The sequence below is a fragment of the Danio aesculapii genome, chromosome 22 (assembly GCF_903798145.1).
Source record: "Danio aesculapii chromosome 22, fDanAes4.1, whole genome shotgun sequence".
NCBI classification, from domain to species: Eukaryota; Metazoa; Chordata; class Actinopteri; order Cypriniformes; family Danionidae; genus Danio; species Danio aesculapii.
The window spans coordinates 6,250,658-6,269,322 of record NC_079456.1 but is presented as its reverse complement, the minus strand read 5'-3'; the positions used below and the strand labels follow the sequence as shown (position 1 = coordinate 6,269,322).

General features: G+C 37.8%; 2 protein-coding genes across 2 annotated transcripts; one reads left to right on the top strand and one right to left on the bottom strand.

The window, feature by feature from the left end:
• Nucleotides 1-1,659: 1,659 nt before the first annotated feature.
• On the bottom strand, nt 1,660-11,924 carry LOC130216285 (uncharacterized). The gene is made up of 4 exons (XM_056448184.1): nt 11,853-11,924; nt 7,051-7,368; nt 2,367-2,666; nt 1,660-2,295 (listed from the first exon to the last, which is right to left on the bottom strand). Exons 1-4 carry the CDS (start codon nt 11,899-11,901, stop codon nt 2,105-2,107), a joined length of 858 nt encoding a protein of 285 aa, XP_056304159.1. The 5' UTR covers nt 11,902-11,924; the 3' UTR covers nt 1,660-2,104.
• A 2,723-nt stretch (nt 11,925-14,647) lies between these two features.
• LOC130216571 (uncharacterized) lies at nt 14,648-18,002 on the top strand. The gene is made up of 6 exons (XM_056448466.1): nt 14,648-15,034; nt 15,286-15,609; nt 15,858-16,157; nt 16,238-16,384; nt 17,452-17,490; nt 17,992-18,002. Exons 1-6 carry the CDS (start codon nt 14,995-14,997, stop codon nt 18,000-18,002), a joined length of 861 nt encoding a protein of 286 aa, XP_056304441.1. The 5' UTR covers nt 14,648-14,994.
• Nucleotides 18,003-18,665: the final 663 nt, after the last annotated feature.

Here is an 18,665-nt window from a genome sequence, read left to right as displayed (position 1 = left end):
GTAATATACAGTTGAAGTCAGATTTATTAGCCCCCTTTGAATTTATTTTTCTTTTTTTAAATATTTCCCAAATGATGTTTAACAGAGCAAAGAATATTTCACAGTATGTCTGATGATATTTTTTCTTCTGGTGAAAGCCTTATTTGTTTTATTTCGGCCAGAATAAAAGCAGTTTTAAATTTTTTTTAATAATTATTTTTTAGTTTTTTTTTTTTTTAACAGGACAGTAGAGAGAACCGACAGGAAAGCGTGGGGAGCAGAGAGAGGGAAAGGATCGGCATAGGACCTCGAAACAGAAACTGAACCCGGGTCGCCGCAAACACCGGAGTGCATGTGTCGTTGCACTTTTCACTACGCCATAGGCACCGATAGTAGTTTTTAATTTTTTAAAAGCCATTTTAAGGTCAATATTATTAGCCCCTTTAAGCTATATATTTTTTTTTGATAGTCTACAGCAGTGTTTCCCAACCCTGTTCCTGGAGGCACACCAACAGTACATATTTTGGATGTCTCCGTTATCTGACCCATTAACTTTAGGTTTTGGAGTCTCTTCTGATGTTATGATAAGTTGATTCAGGTGTGTTTGATTAGGGAGAGGTTGAAAATGTGTACTGTTGGTGTGCCTTCAGGAACAGGGTTGGGAAATACTGGTCTACAGAACAAACCATCATCATACAATAACTTGCCTAATTACCCTAACCTGCCTAATTAACCTAGTTAAGCCTTTAAATGTCACTATAAGCTGTATTGAAGTGTCTTGAAAAATATCTAGTCAAATATTATTTACAGTCATCATGGCAAAGATAAAACAAATCAGTTATTAGAAATTAGTTATTAAAACTATTATATTTAAACGTGTTGAAAAAAATTCTGTCCATTAAAATCAAAATTGGGGGGGGGGGGTGAGAGAAGAGAGAGGGGTGCTGGGGGAAACCCGGGGATGTAATAATTCTGAATTCAAATATAAAAACAATCCAGATGACTTAATATATGCATTTGGAAAGAATTTATAATGTTAGATTGATTTGGATGATTCTGCCATAGAAGTGCCTCTCCACAAAATCTAATAAGCTATCTATAAAAACAATAAAAAGATACAATTCTATCATTATCTAGGTCTGACAGTTTTCAACTACAGTAACTAAACAATAATAATAAAAAAAAATTAATTGTTAAAGTTACAAATGGTACAATTTCTTAGACCTGAATGCTTTTAAAATCCTCATTGGCCTCAAAAACACATGCAAATGTTCATTTATAATACAAACTCAATATTGCATACCCCTGCGAATGATCACATTGCGATATCGATGCTGAATGACGACAGAAATGCCATTCAGGGGTTAACTGTGCCTTTAAAATATGAGCGAATGTCTTTCCACTAAAGTTCTTCAGAAGTTGTTTTTTTGCACACCTAAACAACTTCCTGTCATGACTTAAATGCTGACAAGATGGAGAAACATGTCTGTTACCTACATTATCAGACCACATTAAACAAAAAGCTTTGTAGGCACAAAATAGATCAAAGTACGCATGGATGTAAAGTATTGGTTAAGATTTAATTAGCTGTGAGCAGCATATCGTGCATGCTGTGTTAACTCAATATTATTAGTGAAGAACACGACTTCAGTCAGACATCCTTTGTTTAAGAAGAAGCATTAAACACTCATTCATTCATTTTCTTTCAGCTTAGTCCTTTATTTATCAGGGGTTGCCACAGCGGAATGAACCGCCAACTATTCTGGCATTTGTTTTACGCAGCGGATGGGCTTCCAGTACTGGGAAACACCCATACACTCTCACATTAACACTCATACACTACGGCCAATTTAGTTTACCCAAATCCCCTATAGCGCATGTGTTTGGACGGTGGGGGAAACCGGAGCACCCAGAGGAAACCCACACCAACACGGGGAGAACATGCAAACTCCACATAGAAATGCCAACTGGCCCAGCCGGGACTCGAATCAAGGACCTTCTTGCTGTGAGGCGACAGTGCTAACCACTGAGCCACCAGAAGCATTAATCTTTAATCTATTCTATCATTAATTAATTATATCTATCTATTAATCATTAATTAATATTTTAGATTAAAGTACTTAGATTAGTCCTGTTGTAATAAATTAATGCTTGTTTCCTGAAGACTGGTTGAAGGCTGAGATGGCTTGCGGCTTTTCTGTTCGGCTCTTCTGGATTTGAAGTCATAAACCAAGATGGCTACAGTAGCCACGCCCACCAGAGAAGAAAGGACCAATTGGATCGCAGCTTCAGTGGAGTCACAGCAGCAGACACAATCTGGAGAACAATAATTGTATATAATAAATAATGACTGATGAAGTGCTTGTTTAGATGTGGATTTGTGCTACCTGAACATGGCCGGCAGAGTATGTTGATGTCTAGATGTGTGGTCTGGTTGCTGATAGTGTTGTTGATCACACAGCTGTAGATGTTTTTATCCTGATATCCCACCTCCAGAGGTAGAGAGAGACTGATGCTGAGATCAGACACACTGATGCTGGACAATACACTGTTTCCTTTGTACCAGGAGAGACTCACAGCGCTCACATTCACCACTGAACACAGCAGGACACATTTAAGGTCTGAGGATCCTGAGGATGGTGGATTTTGTGGGCAGTAGCTGTTGATGGCAGGTTTGGGAAGACGAGCTGGAAAACATGAGGAAAACTCTTACTTTAAATCAAGAAGATTCGTATGTTCATATAATGTATGTTCATATAATACCATATATGTTCATATAGTGCTCGAGTTACACCACATGGAAAGTTGTAAGTTGAAGTCAAAATTATTCGCCCTCCTCTGAATTTTCTTTACTTTTTCTCCCAAATGATGTTTAACAGCAAGGATTTTTTTCACAGTATTTCCTATATTTTTCCTTCTGGAGAAAGTCTTATTTGTTTTATTTCGGCTACAATAAAAGCAGCTTTTAATTTTTTTAAAACCCATTTTAAGGTCAATATTATTAGCCCCCTCAAGCAATCTATTTTTTCGATTGTCTTCAGAACAAACCATCATTATACAATGACTTGCCTTATTAACCAAATAAACCTTTAAATGTCACTTCAAGCTGAATACTAGAATCTTGAAAAATATTGTTATGTTCTATGAGTGTCTCTTGTAGATATCGTGTAGTCATTTCCTCTTTCTCTCCTTCAATGAAGCTGCGGTCACACTGGACTTTGTGTGTGTGAAATTCAGTCGTACGGCGCTGCGAAAAGGGGCGGGATTAAACAAAATGTTTAGACATTTAAAAATGCGAGCGATTGCTCCATGTTTTACAGGGCACCTATGGTAAAAAAATCTACTTTTCAAGCTGTTTGTACAGACATATGTGCATGTATGGTGTATAGACCGTCATATTGGGGTGAAATAAACACACCCAGTCGTTTTTTTTAACAAATTTAACAACATAAAAACAGTGGACCAATTAGAGCGGTTTTTAGGTACAGTCCCTAGGCTTGTGTTCCCATGTTGACACTTTTATAGGTCTCAAACTGATTCCTGGAGGGTCACAGCTCTGCACAGTTTTGCTTCAACCCTGATCAAACACAGCTGATGCAACTAATCAAGCTGATCAAGACTACTAGATACTATTAAGCAGGTGTGAGGTGGTTGGAGCTAAAGTCTGCAGAGCTGTGACCCTCCAGGAATTGAGTTTAAGACCACTGCTGTAGAATGTTAAACATGTATTGAATAAACACACATTTTTGCATGGTATTCTCATATATATTTGTTTCTTTTTCAAATGTCCAAGAACAGCTTCACGTTTAAAGGGCACCTATGGTAAAAAATCTACTTTTCAAGCTGTTTGGACAGACATATGTGCATGTATGGTGTATAGACTGTCATATTGGGGTGATATAGGCACACACAGTGCTTTTTTTCAATTTAACAACATAAAAAACGGTGGACCAATTGGAGCGGTTTTCAAACCGACCGCAACTTTACGTAGGAGAGCGGTCCCCCCGCCCACCAATATTGATTGACATGCGCGTCATCATATCCTCAGTTTGTTAATTCACGTCCGCCATTTTCAGCGTGAGTCGAAGCGATATCACTAAAGGAACACCCTAGCTCTATTTTTAGTTGCAAGGCTCATTGGGCTCAACACAAGATCAATATTCTCCACATTATCGCTCTAATCGGAATTATTGGTTGTATCTTTAGGTAGGTTTGCAAACATGTGTACTTCTCATTCAGTCTACCTTATACTTCAGCCGTTTGCATTTCTTGCGATCCCAGAAGCTCCCTGTGATCTTAACTAGCATGCGTTTTAGAAGTCTAAACATAGGTTTCTATCAGGGTACACTCAAGTCGACGGCTGGGCGCCGCGGACCGCTGCAGAAACCTATGTTTAGAATTCAAAAATGCGTGGCGCGACGATTCGGGACACTTTCTGGTGCGCCACAGAGAGTGTCGGGTGTGCCGTGTCGCAGCTTCGAGCGGCGCATCCGGTGCCTCAGTCAAAGTTAATTCAGTGTGCGTGGTTATTAGTTTCTGTGTACAAGCTCGGCACTTGAAACTAGCACACAGTTGGCTGTAAAACTGTACAAAGACACAAATGATTTTGTACTCTCTGCTTGGTCTGTGTCAGAGTCGTACATGTACGACTGAATGCTGATCATCTCACTCCAGCTTTTTCTCTGTCTGCCTGTCAGACTCTGCTGCAAACGCAGAGCGGGTGAGCTCATGGCCCCGCTCCCTTGTTACATTGGCGGGAAGCCGAAACTAATTTACATGTGAAGCAACACACCCATAAATCAGCGAACTGTGGACACACCCCCAACATGACACTTTTTAACACATTATAATAAAAAATCTGAATTGTGTTTTAAACTGAACCTAAACTGGCACACTCAGAAGAACCATAATATTAATATTAAATCTTAAAAAAGAGGTAAACTATGTGCCCTTTAAATGATTTTTTAAGTCAAATAAGAATTTCCCTATATTAAATAGATCAGTGACATTTTGCAAGGGTCTGATTCTTGGTTTCCCCTGAGCCACTCATATTAAAAAAGTATGTAAAAGGTGGGAACTTCCAAATGTTTAATAACTTCAATTGTAAAGCATACACAAAACGAAAGTGTCCATTTTCAAAATGAAAGTGCATCTTGGTGTTTCTTATCTTTTTTGTAATATTATGAAATGCACATAAAAATAGGTGGATGGAAACATCTACTCATGCAACAGCTCTCCTCCCTGGCCACACTTATCACCACTACCAATCTGACCAATCACAGCCAAGGTAGCAAAGAATTCTGGCCAAGATTTGACATATAGCTGTCACAGCAGGCATTCATCCGGCACTGGCATACAGCATGTGGGCCAAACATGGCCCAGATGTGGCAGAGGTGGCACCGTCTTTATGGTGGCACGCAAAACTTGGGCCAGATGTAAAATGTAGTATTTTGTCCAGATGTAAAAAATTGATATGTCCAGTCAAGTCATGTACCATAATTCACGGCGGCATGTGGGCCAATCAAAACCTGATTGTGTGGGCCAACGCTGGGCCAGGGAAATTTGGCTATGTGGGAGATCTTGTGCTCCACATTGTTGGTACATCTCAGGTAGCAAAGAATTCTGGCCCAGATTTGGCATTAAGTTGGCACAGCAGGCATTTGTCCAGCACTGGCATACAGCATGTGGGCCAAACATGGTCCAGGTTTTGCAGAGGTAGCACCATCTTTAAGACAACACACAAGACTTGGACTAGATATCAAATGTAGTATTTGGACCAGATGTTTAAAATTTAGATGTGGGCCATGTAAGTTTGTGTGCCCAACCATAGCATGCCAAACCATAGCGTGCTTAAAGCACAATGCTTCATGGTTTTATCAACTTCAGTGCAATCGTGACACACCAACATATCTGGCCCAGTTTAGGGCCAGTTATGAGTTATTAACTTGGCTGTGACTTTACCCAGATATGGTCCATGTTTGGCCCTTGTTTGGAAGCCAGACTTGGTCCAGTCATGTACCATAATTCACTACGGCATGTGGGCCAAGGCAAACCTGATTGAGTGGGCCAAAGCTGGGCCAGAGAAATTTTGCTATGTGGGAGATCTTGTGCTCCACGTTGTTGATACATCCCATGTAGCAAAGAATTCTGGCCCAGATTTGGCATAAAGCTGGCATAGCAGGCATTCGTCCGGCACTGGCATACAGCATGTGGGCCAAACATGGCCCAAGGTAAGCAGAGGTGGCACCGTCTTTAAGGTAACACACAAGACTTGGACCAGATATCAAATGTAGTATTTGGACCAGATGTTATAAAGTTATATGTGGGCCAAATTAGTTTGGCCTATCTTGACCCACTTTAAAAATACATTTAAATTATTTTTGAGTTAAAAAAAAATTCTATCAGTCAAGTCGCTTTGAGAAAAAGCACACCCATAGCGTGCCTAAAGCACAATGCTTCCTGGTTTTATCAATTTCATTGCAATTGTGACACACCAACATATCTGGCCCAGTTATGTGTTATTAACTTGGCTGTGACTTGACCCAGATATTGTCCATGTTTGGCCCTTGTCTGGAAGCCAGACTTGGTCCAGTCATGTACAATAATTCACTGCAGATTGTGGCCCAAGCAAAACCTGATTGTGTGGGCCAAAGCTGGGCTAGAGAAATTTTGCAATGTGGGAGATCTTGACACATCAACATATCTGGCCCAGTTCAGAGCTAGTTATGGGTTATTAACTTGGCCCAGATATGGTCCGTGCTTGGCTTTTGTATAGAAGCCAGACTTGGTCCAATCATGTACTATAATTCACTGCTGCATGTGGGCCAAGAAAAAGCTGATTGTGTGGGCCAGATCTGGGCCAGAGAAATTTTGCTATATGGGATGTATAGTTAATTTTTTTCAGGTGTGTGTCAGGGTATGCCTAAGGTTATGCGACTGTACAAAGGCTATGCTGATTGCTGAACCTACCCCATGCAATTGACGTAGAAGTGTCAATTAAATTAATCTAGAGCAAGTGATGCGATGCTTCACATCTGGTGTGGCCCCAGAATACGTTATGGATCTACTCACCAATAATGGTGACAATGAAAGTCTTCTTGAACACTTTTTGCCCAATTAACTGTGCTTTATACACTCCAGAGTCTGTGGTCCTGGTGCTGTTGATGGTCAGAGATCCAGTCTGGTCCAGTATGAGTCTGTCTCTGAATCTGTGGTCCATTTCAGAGATGACTTGGGACGATATGTTGAGTTTGGCGATACACTGATCTCCACACATCCACATGATCAGATCGTCCTCTTGTATTTTAGTCACGCCAGTCTGTAGGGTGACAGAATCGCCCTCCATCACAGACAGAGACTCAGTCTCATCGATCTCAACACCAAACACTCCTGAAACACATAGGAAAACTGTCTCAATTTCAGTAAGCACTTAAAGAAACACTTCTTTTTTGGGGGAAAATAGGCTCATTTTACTCATTCATTCATTCACTTTCCTTCGGCTTAGTCCCTTTATTTATCAGGGGTTGTCACAGAGGAATGAACTGCCAACTTATCCAGCATATGTTTTACACAGTGGATGCCCTTTGCAGCTGCAACCCAGTACTGGGAAACATCCATATACTCTTACATTCACCTGCACCGCATGTGTTTGGACTGTTGGGGAAACTGGAGCACCCGGAGGAAACCCAGGCCAACACGGGGATAACATGCAAACTCCACACAGAAATGCCAACTGACCCAGCAGGGACTTGAACAAGCGACCTTCTTGCTTTGAAACTCCAGTGTGACCGCAGCTTAATGCTAGACTGGCTATTTATAGTGAGTTTGGAATGGTTTGATTGGCTTACTAATGATTACAGATGAAAGACCAGCCGTGATCAATCATATCACATGCTCCTCTCGAAATTGAGCTGCGGTCACACTGGGCTTTGTGTGTGTGAAATTCTGTCGTACGGCGCTGTGAAAAGGGGTGGGAATAAACAAGATGATTAGACATTTAAAAATGCGAGCGATTGCTCCATGTTTTACATTTCTGTCCAGACAGGTCCTCTTTTGAACCTCGATTGGTCTCACGCAGTCAAGTGATGCGATTTCGCAGGTCAGAGTTCACCAAGCTTGAACTGTGCACCGCAGCGAACTGCGAAACTTAACGCATGACCCTGCGTTTCCGGTCTGATGCATTCGCGGGTGTATGAATGGAAGTCTATGGGAGGAAAAGCCCAGTGTGACCGCTGCTTTAGTTTGTGAAACTTCACTTAAAGACAAAGCAATAGCATCAAATAGAGCAGATTGATTTTTTTGGCATCAGGTTAAACTTTCTGACACCTTTACGGCACTTGCATACATTAAAAGTAGAGGCCACGACTGAATATAGAGGAAGGTCTTCAAAATTAAACAGAGAATAGACTTGGGCCTGTTGGTATGTGGGCACCGTTGCATGCAAGGTTTGTGTATTTATAACCACTCCAGAGGATATTGGGGGTCACGAGTCACTGGTATTGTTATTTTGGGGGTCACGGGCTGAAAAGTTTGGGAACGCCTGCTCTAAAAGTGTGCTCAGCCAAACATCAAACCTCCAAAAATATCAATTTATTAAATTTAAAAGGCTAACACAAAGTGTGTAATGTTTCGAGCACACCGGCTCAGACTTCATCGGTCTAATGAAGAGCTGAAATGCTCCAAACGTTACACACCTTGTGTTAGCCTTTTTAATTTAATAAATTGATATTTTTGGAGCTTTGATGTCGCCGCCTTTTTAAATATACAAAATCCAGTGAAAATTGGTCATTTGGAATTGAAGCTATCTTATATTACAATACTTTTTGTGTCACTATTTTGGTGGTCAAAAAAATGGGTTATTTTGGATGTCAACGACAAGATTTTGACATCAAGTCAATTAGCATTTGTGTATGTGTGTGTGTGTGTGTTTTTTGTTTAAAACTTTATTAGTCCCCTTGGGGCAATTCATTCATTCATTTTCTTTTCGGCTTAGTCCCTTTATTAATCCGGGGTGGCCACAGTGGAATGAACCGCCAACTTATCCAGCACATTTTTTACGCAGCGGATGCCCTTCCAGCCGCAACCCATCTCTGAGAAACAACCACACACACTCATTCACACATACACTCATACACTACGGACAATTTAGCCTACAAATTCACCTGTACCGCATGGCTTTGGACTGTGGGGGAAACCAGAGCACCCGGAGAAAACCCACGCGAACGCAGGGAGAACATGCAAACTCCACACAGAAACGCCAACTGAGTCGAGGCTCGACCTTCTTGCTGTGAGGCGACAGCACTACCTACTGCGTCGCCTTGGGGCAATTCATTCCGACATATTAGTGCTTCACATATAACAAGAATGACACATCAACACTTAACATCAGAAACAAAAAAAACTAAAACAGAAAAAACTAACAGTAATCCATCGATTAACTACATTTATTACGTAACATAATTGCTACAGGGCACAAAAGTAAATTTGTAACGATTTGTGGAACATCTTATTGTCCCTAGACATCGACCAAAGGGCATCCACTCAAAATATGTATTTAAGGGGTGTGTGCTGTCTCCCAGTATTTTATGTGCCATCCTCAACACCTGCTGTTCGTAATAGTATGCAAGACTTCGCAGGGGAACTCCCAAAATCTTTGAACACAAATTAATGATGCCTTGAAGACGATTCTTGTTTTTTATAGACAGTGAATAAAACCAGCAAATAAAGGAAAAAGACTAAATACTTTAAATAAATGAATTGTAAAAGGTCTTAAGAATAACTTTCTCTACATTGAAAGAGTTGAGTTTCCTCAGTAGAAACAGTCTTTGATGAGCCGTATTAATAATTGTATGTGTGTTTTGATCAAATTTCAACCTGCTGTCAATAATTGTTCCTAAGTACCTATATTCCTCCACAACCTCGACATGTGTGTCATTGATCAGCACCTTTTGGAGAGCAGGTGTTTGAGAGCATGAGCATTTCTTTGGTTTTTGACACATTCAGGTCTAGTTTCCTTTTATTTTAGATAAATGGATACAATTTTTGACGTCAATGTCAATTTGATGTCTTTTTGAGATGGGAAAAATAAGTTTTATTTTCATTTCTGGTGTGTATTACCAATAATATAAAGTTATAACACTTTACAATAACAGTAGATGAATAATAATGTGTTAATATGTAAACATCCTTAAATAAAATATGTAAAGTTTGATGATAATAATTGTGGAATCAACATCACTACTTGCCATACACTTTTATACACATATACACTTATTTAACACACTTTACATGCCAATTTGCACATAACAGCTGCACATATAACGTTGTATACAGTAATAAACATGTACATACACTTGTCAATCTGTATATTTGCACTCACTACTTACTTCTATTTTTTAAAATATATTTATTATCTGTTTTTTGTCCTGTCTCTGTAATCCTGTTGCACTGTAGAAGCTCTGTCTCGAAAACAAATTCCTCGTATGTGTGAACAAACCTGGCAATAAAGCTCTTTCTGATTCTGATTCTGAAACTAAGCGTTACTTTATTATGAACTAATAATGAGTTAATGTTTGCGCTAATCATAAACTAACTTTAACGACAACATAAGTCACATGAGTTCAAGTGTGAATACGGCTACCTTAATTACTTGTTAGTACATGTTTGTTTGTTGATTAATGTATTAATTACCACATTAGTTAAAGCTTAATTGAACCATCATGAACTCACGACATGTTAATGTATAATTACTGTATATTCTGACTTTACTTGGAGGGGGACATCATCATTAACTCATCCTTAACTACTCATGAACTCTTTATGCACATCCGTCCAGTGTGTTTACACTGAAGAACAATAGAAAGGTGTTCTGTCAACATCAAAATGAACAGCGTAAACACAGGAGGTCATGAGTAGTAGAGTTGATGATGATGTACCCCTTCAAGTAAAGTCATGACATAATTATACATCAACAGCTCATGAGTTCATGTTGGATACATTTAGCTTAAACTTAAATGTTAATTAATAATTCAAATCAATTCAATTCACCTTTATTTGTACAGCGCTTATACAATGTAGATTGTGTCAAAGCAGCTTCACATAAAAGATCATAGTAAATAGGAACAGTGTAGTTCAGTTTGTAGTGTTTAAGTTCAGTTCAGTTGAGCTCAGTTCAGTGTGGTTTAATAATCACTACTGAGAGTCCAAATATTGAAGAGCAAATACAACGATGCGCAGCTCTACAGATCCCATAAAATAATACTAAAATAAAAAATAAAAAATTAATTAACAACATGTACTAACAAGTAATTAAGGTAGCCGTTATTCACAGATGAACTCATGTGACTCATGGTGTGGTTAAAGTTAGGTCATGATTAGCGTGCGCCTTCACTCATCATTAGTTCATAATAAAGTAATGTTTATTTTACATATTAATACATCATTATTCATGTACTGTTATTGTAAAGTGTTACCTATATTTTTTATTATTACACACACACATATCACATCACACTATAGTCGCATTACCTTTAGGTATTAGTCAATTTGGAGATAAAAAAGCAGTAATAGTTTTGAGATAACTCGCAAATACAAACTCATATCTCGCGAATGCAAGTTCTGAATGCAAAAAGGCAAAACATAAAGTCTGAATCATGCGGAAAAAGGTTGGAATTACTTAAATAAATTACTCCAATCGAGAAACAGCTGATCTAACTTACCAAACACTGGTAAAAAAGGTTAATCGTTTGCAAGTACACGCAAGATTTGATATTTATTTACATTTACTGCAGTGAAATAATGTCATGATTTTGATTATTGTTGATTTAGTCAAACTGCAAGAATGAAAATGCAAATAAAGAAGCTTATTAACTTACCAGCGAGACGCCAGAAGCTCAAACAAAGCAAAACAATCCTGCACACCATTTTTATCTCTAACTCAGTGCACTGACTGGAAATGCGAGCAGGTGTGAACCCACCCTGACACTCTTCTACCACCTCTCCTCATGCACATACGCACTGTTATTGCATTAGTCCTCCTACTCGCATTAATTTAGCTATATATATATATATATATATATATATATATATATATATATATATATATATATATATATATATATATTATAATTAGTTATGTGAAATGCTAAAATGGCTGTCTTTCTGTGGATAAGTGTGTACATTTCCCAACATCTTCTTGTGGCTAGTGTGCAAACACTATTGTTATATTTGCTTGTGTATTAAATACGGTCAATGGTAAATTATGACGAGACTAAAAGGTCATAGTTCACCCAAAAATCACAATTTAATTACCCTCAAGTGTTTATAAACCTTTATGGGTTTCTATATTATATAGAATCTTTATTATATTATCATATCTATGAAACCATTCACTTCTATAGTAGGAACAACAAATACTTTGGATATATATGGTCACGATTTTTAGCTTTCTTTTGTGTGTTAGAAATGAAGTCAAACAGGTTTGGAGCAAGTGAGTAAATATTGACAGGATTTCAGTTGTGGGTAACTCTTTTGGATTCACTGCTTTGTTTTAAATGATATCTGTATTGAGCAACAGGAAAAGGGGTTGAGATGTTCATGTTATCAGGACAGGAAGAAGCCCTTCAACCACATGCGACACAATAAATAAGCAAACTTGTGCATCCTTTCTGTCCACTCAGCAGAGCAGCACCACATGTCTTTGTAGACCACGTTAAATCAGACCACAGCCTGTTTCGGTTTGACTCTGAGAAACTGAGCTGCCCCAGTTTATTATAACAGACAAAGGTCAAGCGTATCTACTGTGTTAGTTAAACCATCTAAACTGTGTTTCAATACATATATCAGTCCTGGAGGGTCAGTGTCCTGCATAGTTTAGCTTCAACACACCTGCCTGAAAGTTTCTAGTATACCTTGAAAGAGCTTGATTAGCTGGTTCAGGTGTGTTTAGTTGGGGTTGGAGCCAAAATATGCAGGACACCGGCCCTCAGGACCGAGTTTGGACACTCCTACTACTGTGTGTACTGTCAACAATATCCGAAAACAAGTCTTTTTGTAGGAATATGTCATTAAAATAAATTAAAATGTTAATTAAAATCTGATATAATTTACTCACCATGTACTCATTTCAAACCTGAGTTTGTTTCTTCTGTTGAACACAAAGGAAGATATTTTGAAGAATGTTGAAAACTGGTTACCATTGACTTCCATGGCATTTGTTTTTTCCTACTATGGAAGTCAATTGGTTACAGGTTTTCAGCTTTCTTCAAATTATCTTCTTTCGTGTTCAACAGAAGAAAGAAACGCATGAGGGTCTGCACCAATTGAAGGTGAATAATTGAGTAAATGTGCATTTTTATTGTGAACTATCCCTTTAACTTTAGTGTGCATTCGTTTCCGTATCAGTACTACTTCCCCCAAGTGGTCATCAGGGGATTTTTTTTTTTGTTTTTAAAGAGAAAGAGAAACGAAAGAAAGAAAAAAAATTACGCACTAGCATTTTTAAAAGGCAGTTTTTTTCAGATCCACATACGTTTATTACAAAACTTTATTTTTTTACCCCCAAACACGTGACAATCACCTATATGCAATTTAATTCATTCATTCATTTTTTTCGGCTTAGTAAAAAAAATTAATTTCTGAAATAAATTTAGTCATAATGGATCACGCAGTCAATGAGAGAGGGTCTTCATAATTTTGAATGCATCGAAGAAAAGGAAAAGGGGATTATAGTCTCAATGGACAGTGATTTTACATATAACTAATAGTACAAAAGTAGCAAACACTGCTTTAAACTTTCAATAATAAGTATATACGGCATGTGTAGCTCTATAGGGTCAGGAAGTTCTCAGATAACATTATCCTAAAATATTATTTTATACGTTTTTTAAAGGTAAATGCAGGTTATTCAGTGCGTTGTTAATTACAGAGCTCCTCTAATAAAAAATAAAGAAAAAAAAACTTGTTCTGAAAGAGATCAAGCCTCAGCCAGGTAATAGAAAGTAACTCAAAAGTAACTCAAAAGCAACGTACTGCATTTCCTGCCATAAAAAATAACCAAGTACCAAGTAACTGTTTACTTTTTTGGGGGAGTATCTCAATATTGTAATGCACTACTTTCAAAAGTATCTTTCCCCAACACTGATTTTCACATGTGCAAAATGGCTATATTCGCAATATTAATGTTATGAAAAACTAATATTTGATTACAAATTACAAAATGTAAAGTGTTTTGAAGTTGAACCTTTACTAAAAGTAAGTAACATTTTTAAAATGTCCGTCTACAAAACACTGGCATAGTGACCACTATCAAGATGTCAGATCAGCATTTCATTAATTTTCTCTTTGGCTCAGCCACTGTATTAATCTGGGGTCGCCACAGCGGAATGAACCGCCAACTTGTCCAGCATATGTTTATTACGCACAGGATGCCCTTCCAGGTGCAAACCATCACTGGGAAACACCCATACACTTCCATTTACACACATACACTAGACAATTTAGCTTACCCAATTCACCTGTACCGCATGTCTTTGGACTAGTCGGGGAAACCGCAGCACCCGGAGGCATGCAAACTCCTGCGACCTTCTTGCTGTGAGGCGAGAGCGCTGCGCACTGTGCCACCCTCCTATATGCAATTTAATTATTTTAATTTCTAAAACGTATCCTCACATAACTAGAGGAGTAGCCCAAATTATTTTATGTGAGGAATCCATATTTCACAACGTCATATTCCCAAAAGCTTGCCATATAGGCGGAGATCACCTGATCAAACAGGAAGAGTGTTGACACTAGGCTATCTTATCTACTTTTACTTGAAACTAAATATATTGGACTCGAAATATCGGACAACCCGCTGATCAGGAGGATATAAAGGAGAATATAAAGCATATATGATTATATACATATCTATTGATATTAATTCGGTTAAACATAGTGTTATTAGTGAAGGTGTGTCGCGGTATCGTATGGACCGCCAATGAAGACAAGAAAGTTTGCTAAGTTTACATCTACACCAAAATGACGATTTTTTGTTTATGTATGTGCTTCTTGCTGAAAGGTAACTTTGTTTTGCTTTCACTTTGCATTTGGAATCGCATGTTTTGGAATTATTTTACTATTAAATTACATACACATGTTTATTAGCGTGGTATTTTACCCTCAAATGGTTCGTCTTTTGAACTAGCTAAACGGCTAACGTTACAATATAAGGCGTTTTCATAAAGGGGCTATATTTTGAAAGCGAAAGCAAGTCAGAGCACTTTAGTTTCTATTTATTTAGCGTCTTACAATCTTCTCTTTGTTATCCAGGTGTGTTTGGTAATATCAAATCGGTGAACGACGGAGATTCTGTCACACTACAATCTGCTCTTACAGATGTACAGAAATATGAACGTGTTCTGTGGACGTTTGGACCTGACAGCACCCGAATAGCTCAAATCAACAACGCTATCAACAAGATATCAGTATATAATGAAGTACTCGACGGGAAATTCAGAGGCAAACTGAGTTTGGATCCTTTAACTGGATCTCTGACCATCGCAAACGCAACATCCCAACACGCTGGACTCTACGAATTAAATACTGTCGGCGGAAATGACGTCTTATCCAAGCAGTTCAGAGTTATTATTTTTGGTGAGTGGTTTGCAAATTTACTCAATTGCGAGTTTGTTGATGTGGTAACTTTCCTTAAACCACCCATCACGCTAGATTACCTTGGAGATGCTGTCAAGCAGTATCAGGTTTCTTTTGTAAATGGTAAAATGAGACCTTAGTCACAGCTAGCTAGACATGTGACCTGCATAGACTGACTTTACATTTCATACATGATGGTTAGCATTTGTTAGCATTTAATTTTTGTCTGTATATTCTGGTGTTTTCAGCTCATCTACCTGTTCCTGTCCTCATCCGAAACTCATCTCAATGTTCTTCCTCCTCATCTTCATCAGTGCAGTATTGTTCAGTGCTTTGTTCAGTGGTGAATGTGAGCGCTGTGAGTCTCTCCTGGTACAAAGGAAACAGTTTATTGTCCAGCATCAGTGTGTCTGATCTCAGCATCAGTCTCTCTCTACTTCTGGAGGTGGATTATCAGGAGAAAAACACCTACAGCTGTGTGATCAACAACACCATCAGCAACCAGACCACACATCTAGACATCAACACACTCTGTCGGCCATGTGAAGGTGCGACGATGCTAATATTAACTGATTTGATCTCTACTTTCAAGTAAAAGTTTAATGCATTAACTCTCTCTGTTTTATAGTGGATGTGTCAAGTTTGAATTCAGAAAACAGCGTACCCTTCGGTGTGGTGGTTCTGATCTGCATTGGCATCGTAGTTACTTTAGTAATCTTGGCTGTAGCTGGGATGTTCAGTATCTACTGGAAATATAAAAAATCACATCAAACAAGTAAGTATTTGACTATATATATATATATATATATATATATATATATATATATATATATATATATATATATATATATATATATATATCCCCATTTCTGTTTAACGGAGGGAAGATTTTTTTCGCACATTTCTAAACAATAATTTTAATAACTCATTTCTAATAACTGATTTTTTTTTTATCTTTGCCATGATGACAGTTATTAATATTTGACTAGATATTTTTGAAGACACTTCTCTACAGCTTAAAGTGACATTTAAAGGCTCAACTAGGTTAATTAGGTTAACTAGGCAGGTTAGGGTAAATAGGCAAGTTATTGTATGATGATGGTTTGTTCTGTAGACTATCAAAAAATATATAGCTTAAAGGGGCTTAAAAACATTTAAGCTTTTAAACCTTAAAATGGTTTTTAAAAAATTCAAAACTGCTTTTATTCTAGCCGAAATAAAACAAATAAGACTTTCTCCAGAAGAAAAAATATCATCAGACATACTGTGAAAATTCCTTAATATTTAAAAAATAAAAAATAAATGAAAGGGGGGCAAATAATTTTGACTTCAACTGTAGTATATATATACACGCACACACACACACACACACACACACACACACATGAAGACAAAAGGTCAATGAAATTTTCACTGTATTTCCTGTAAATATTTTATCTTCTGGCTAGTCTTATTTCTTGAATAGTTTGGCTGGAATAAAAAAAAATAAATTAATTGTAAGTCAAGATTATTAGCCCCCTAAAGAATATGTACATTTATATACAGATATACATTACACAACAAAGCACTGTTGTCCAGTGACTTGCCAAAATAACCTAACTTTTCTAGTCAACCTAGTTAAGCTTTTAAATTGCACTTTAAGTTGAATACTTACTAGTGACTAGTATCTTGCAAAACAACTAGAAAATATTATGTACTGTCATTATAGCGAAGACAAAGAAATGATTAGAAATTAGTTATTAAAAGTATTCTTTTTCAAGATGTGTTGAAATAAATCGTCTTACATATTTCTAAAGAATTACAATATATGGGTATATGTGTGTGTGGTTTGTCTTTAAACAGGCCAGGCTTCTGTGCAACAATTTTCTGAGGTGTATGACGGTAAGACAATACCTTTCATTCTGCATCTTCATTCATTCATTCATTTTCTTGTCGGCTTAGTCCCTTTATTAATCTGGGGTCACCACAGCGGAATGAACCGCCAATTTATCCAGCATGTGTTTCACGCAGCCGATGCCCTTCCAGCCGCAACCCATCTCTGGGAAACATCCATACACACTCACTCACACACTACGGACAATTTAGCCTTCCCAATTCACCTATACTGCATGTCTTTGGACTGTGGGGGAAACCAGAGCACCCAGAGGAAACCCATGCAAATGCAGGGAGAACATGCAAACTCCACACAGAAACGCCAACTGACCCAGCCGAGGCTCGAACCAGCGACCTTCTAGCTGTGTGGCGACAGCACTACCTACTGCGCCACTGCATAACACCATCTTATAATTATTAATTATTAAATACTGTTGCGTTTAAACAAAAGGATGCGTTTAAAGAAGAACAGTTTAACCTGAACATTAATTTGTCCATTGATTTACACAGCAACAGATTAAAATTGGTTAAAAATATAATTATTAAGTTTTTTTTTAAATTATACCATTATAGTCTCTGCATTAATTACAAAAAATGTGAATTTATGAAAATGTACTGCTCATAATTATTATGCTTTCGGTCTATATGCATGAGCAAGTATTTGACCACCTAAATTTAAACAAAGTTAGACAACAGGATTGTATTAGCGCAACTGTCATATCGCCATCTACTTGTTTGGAAGAAAAAAAAAGAAGCTTTTTTAGTAGTTTTCATGAAATGCATGAAAATAGAGATCATTTTGAAAATGCTGATGTCTGAACATGAAACAAAGAAAATATAATAGGTTTTTAGTACACTGTTGAATATTTTTTTGCATCCCTATGTGTTCCCTAGGTGATGATTTGGCTGAAACAGATGAACTGAAGACTGTGTCAGTGAGTGTGGGAGAGTTCGTCACTCTAAAATCCGGCGTCACAAAAATAGACAGTTTTAATGTGCTGCAGTGGAGGTTTGGAGGGATAAATTCACACGTCACAAACCCATTTGTCGTCATAAGCAGACTAAACACGCCAAACATCACTGAATGTGCTGGTCATGACAAGACATTCAGAGACCGATTACAGCTGGATCAACAAAACGGATATCTAACAATCAGTGATATCAGACCCACAGACTTTGGAATA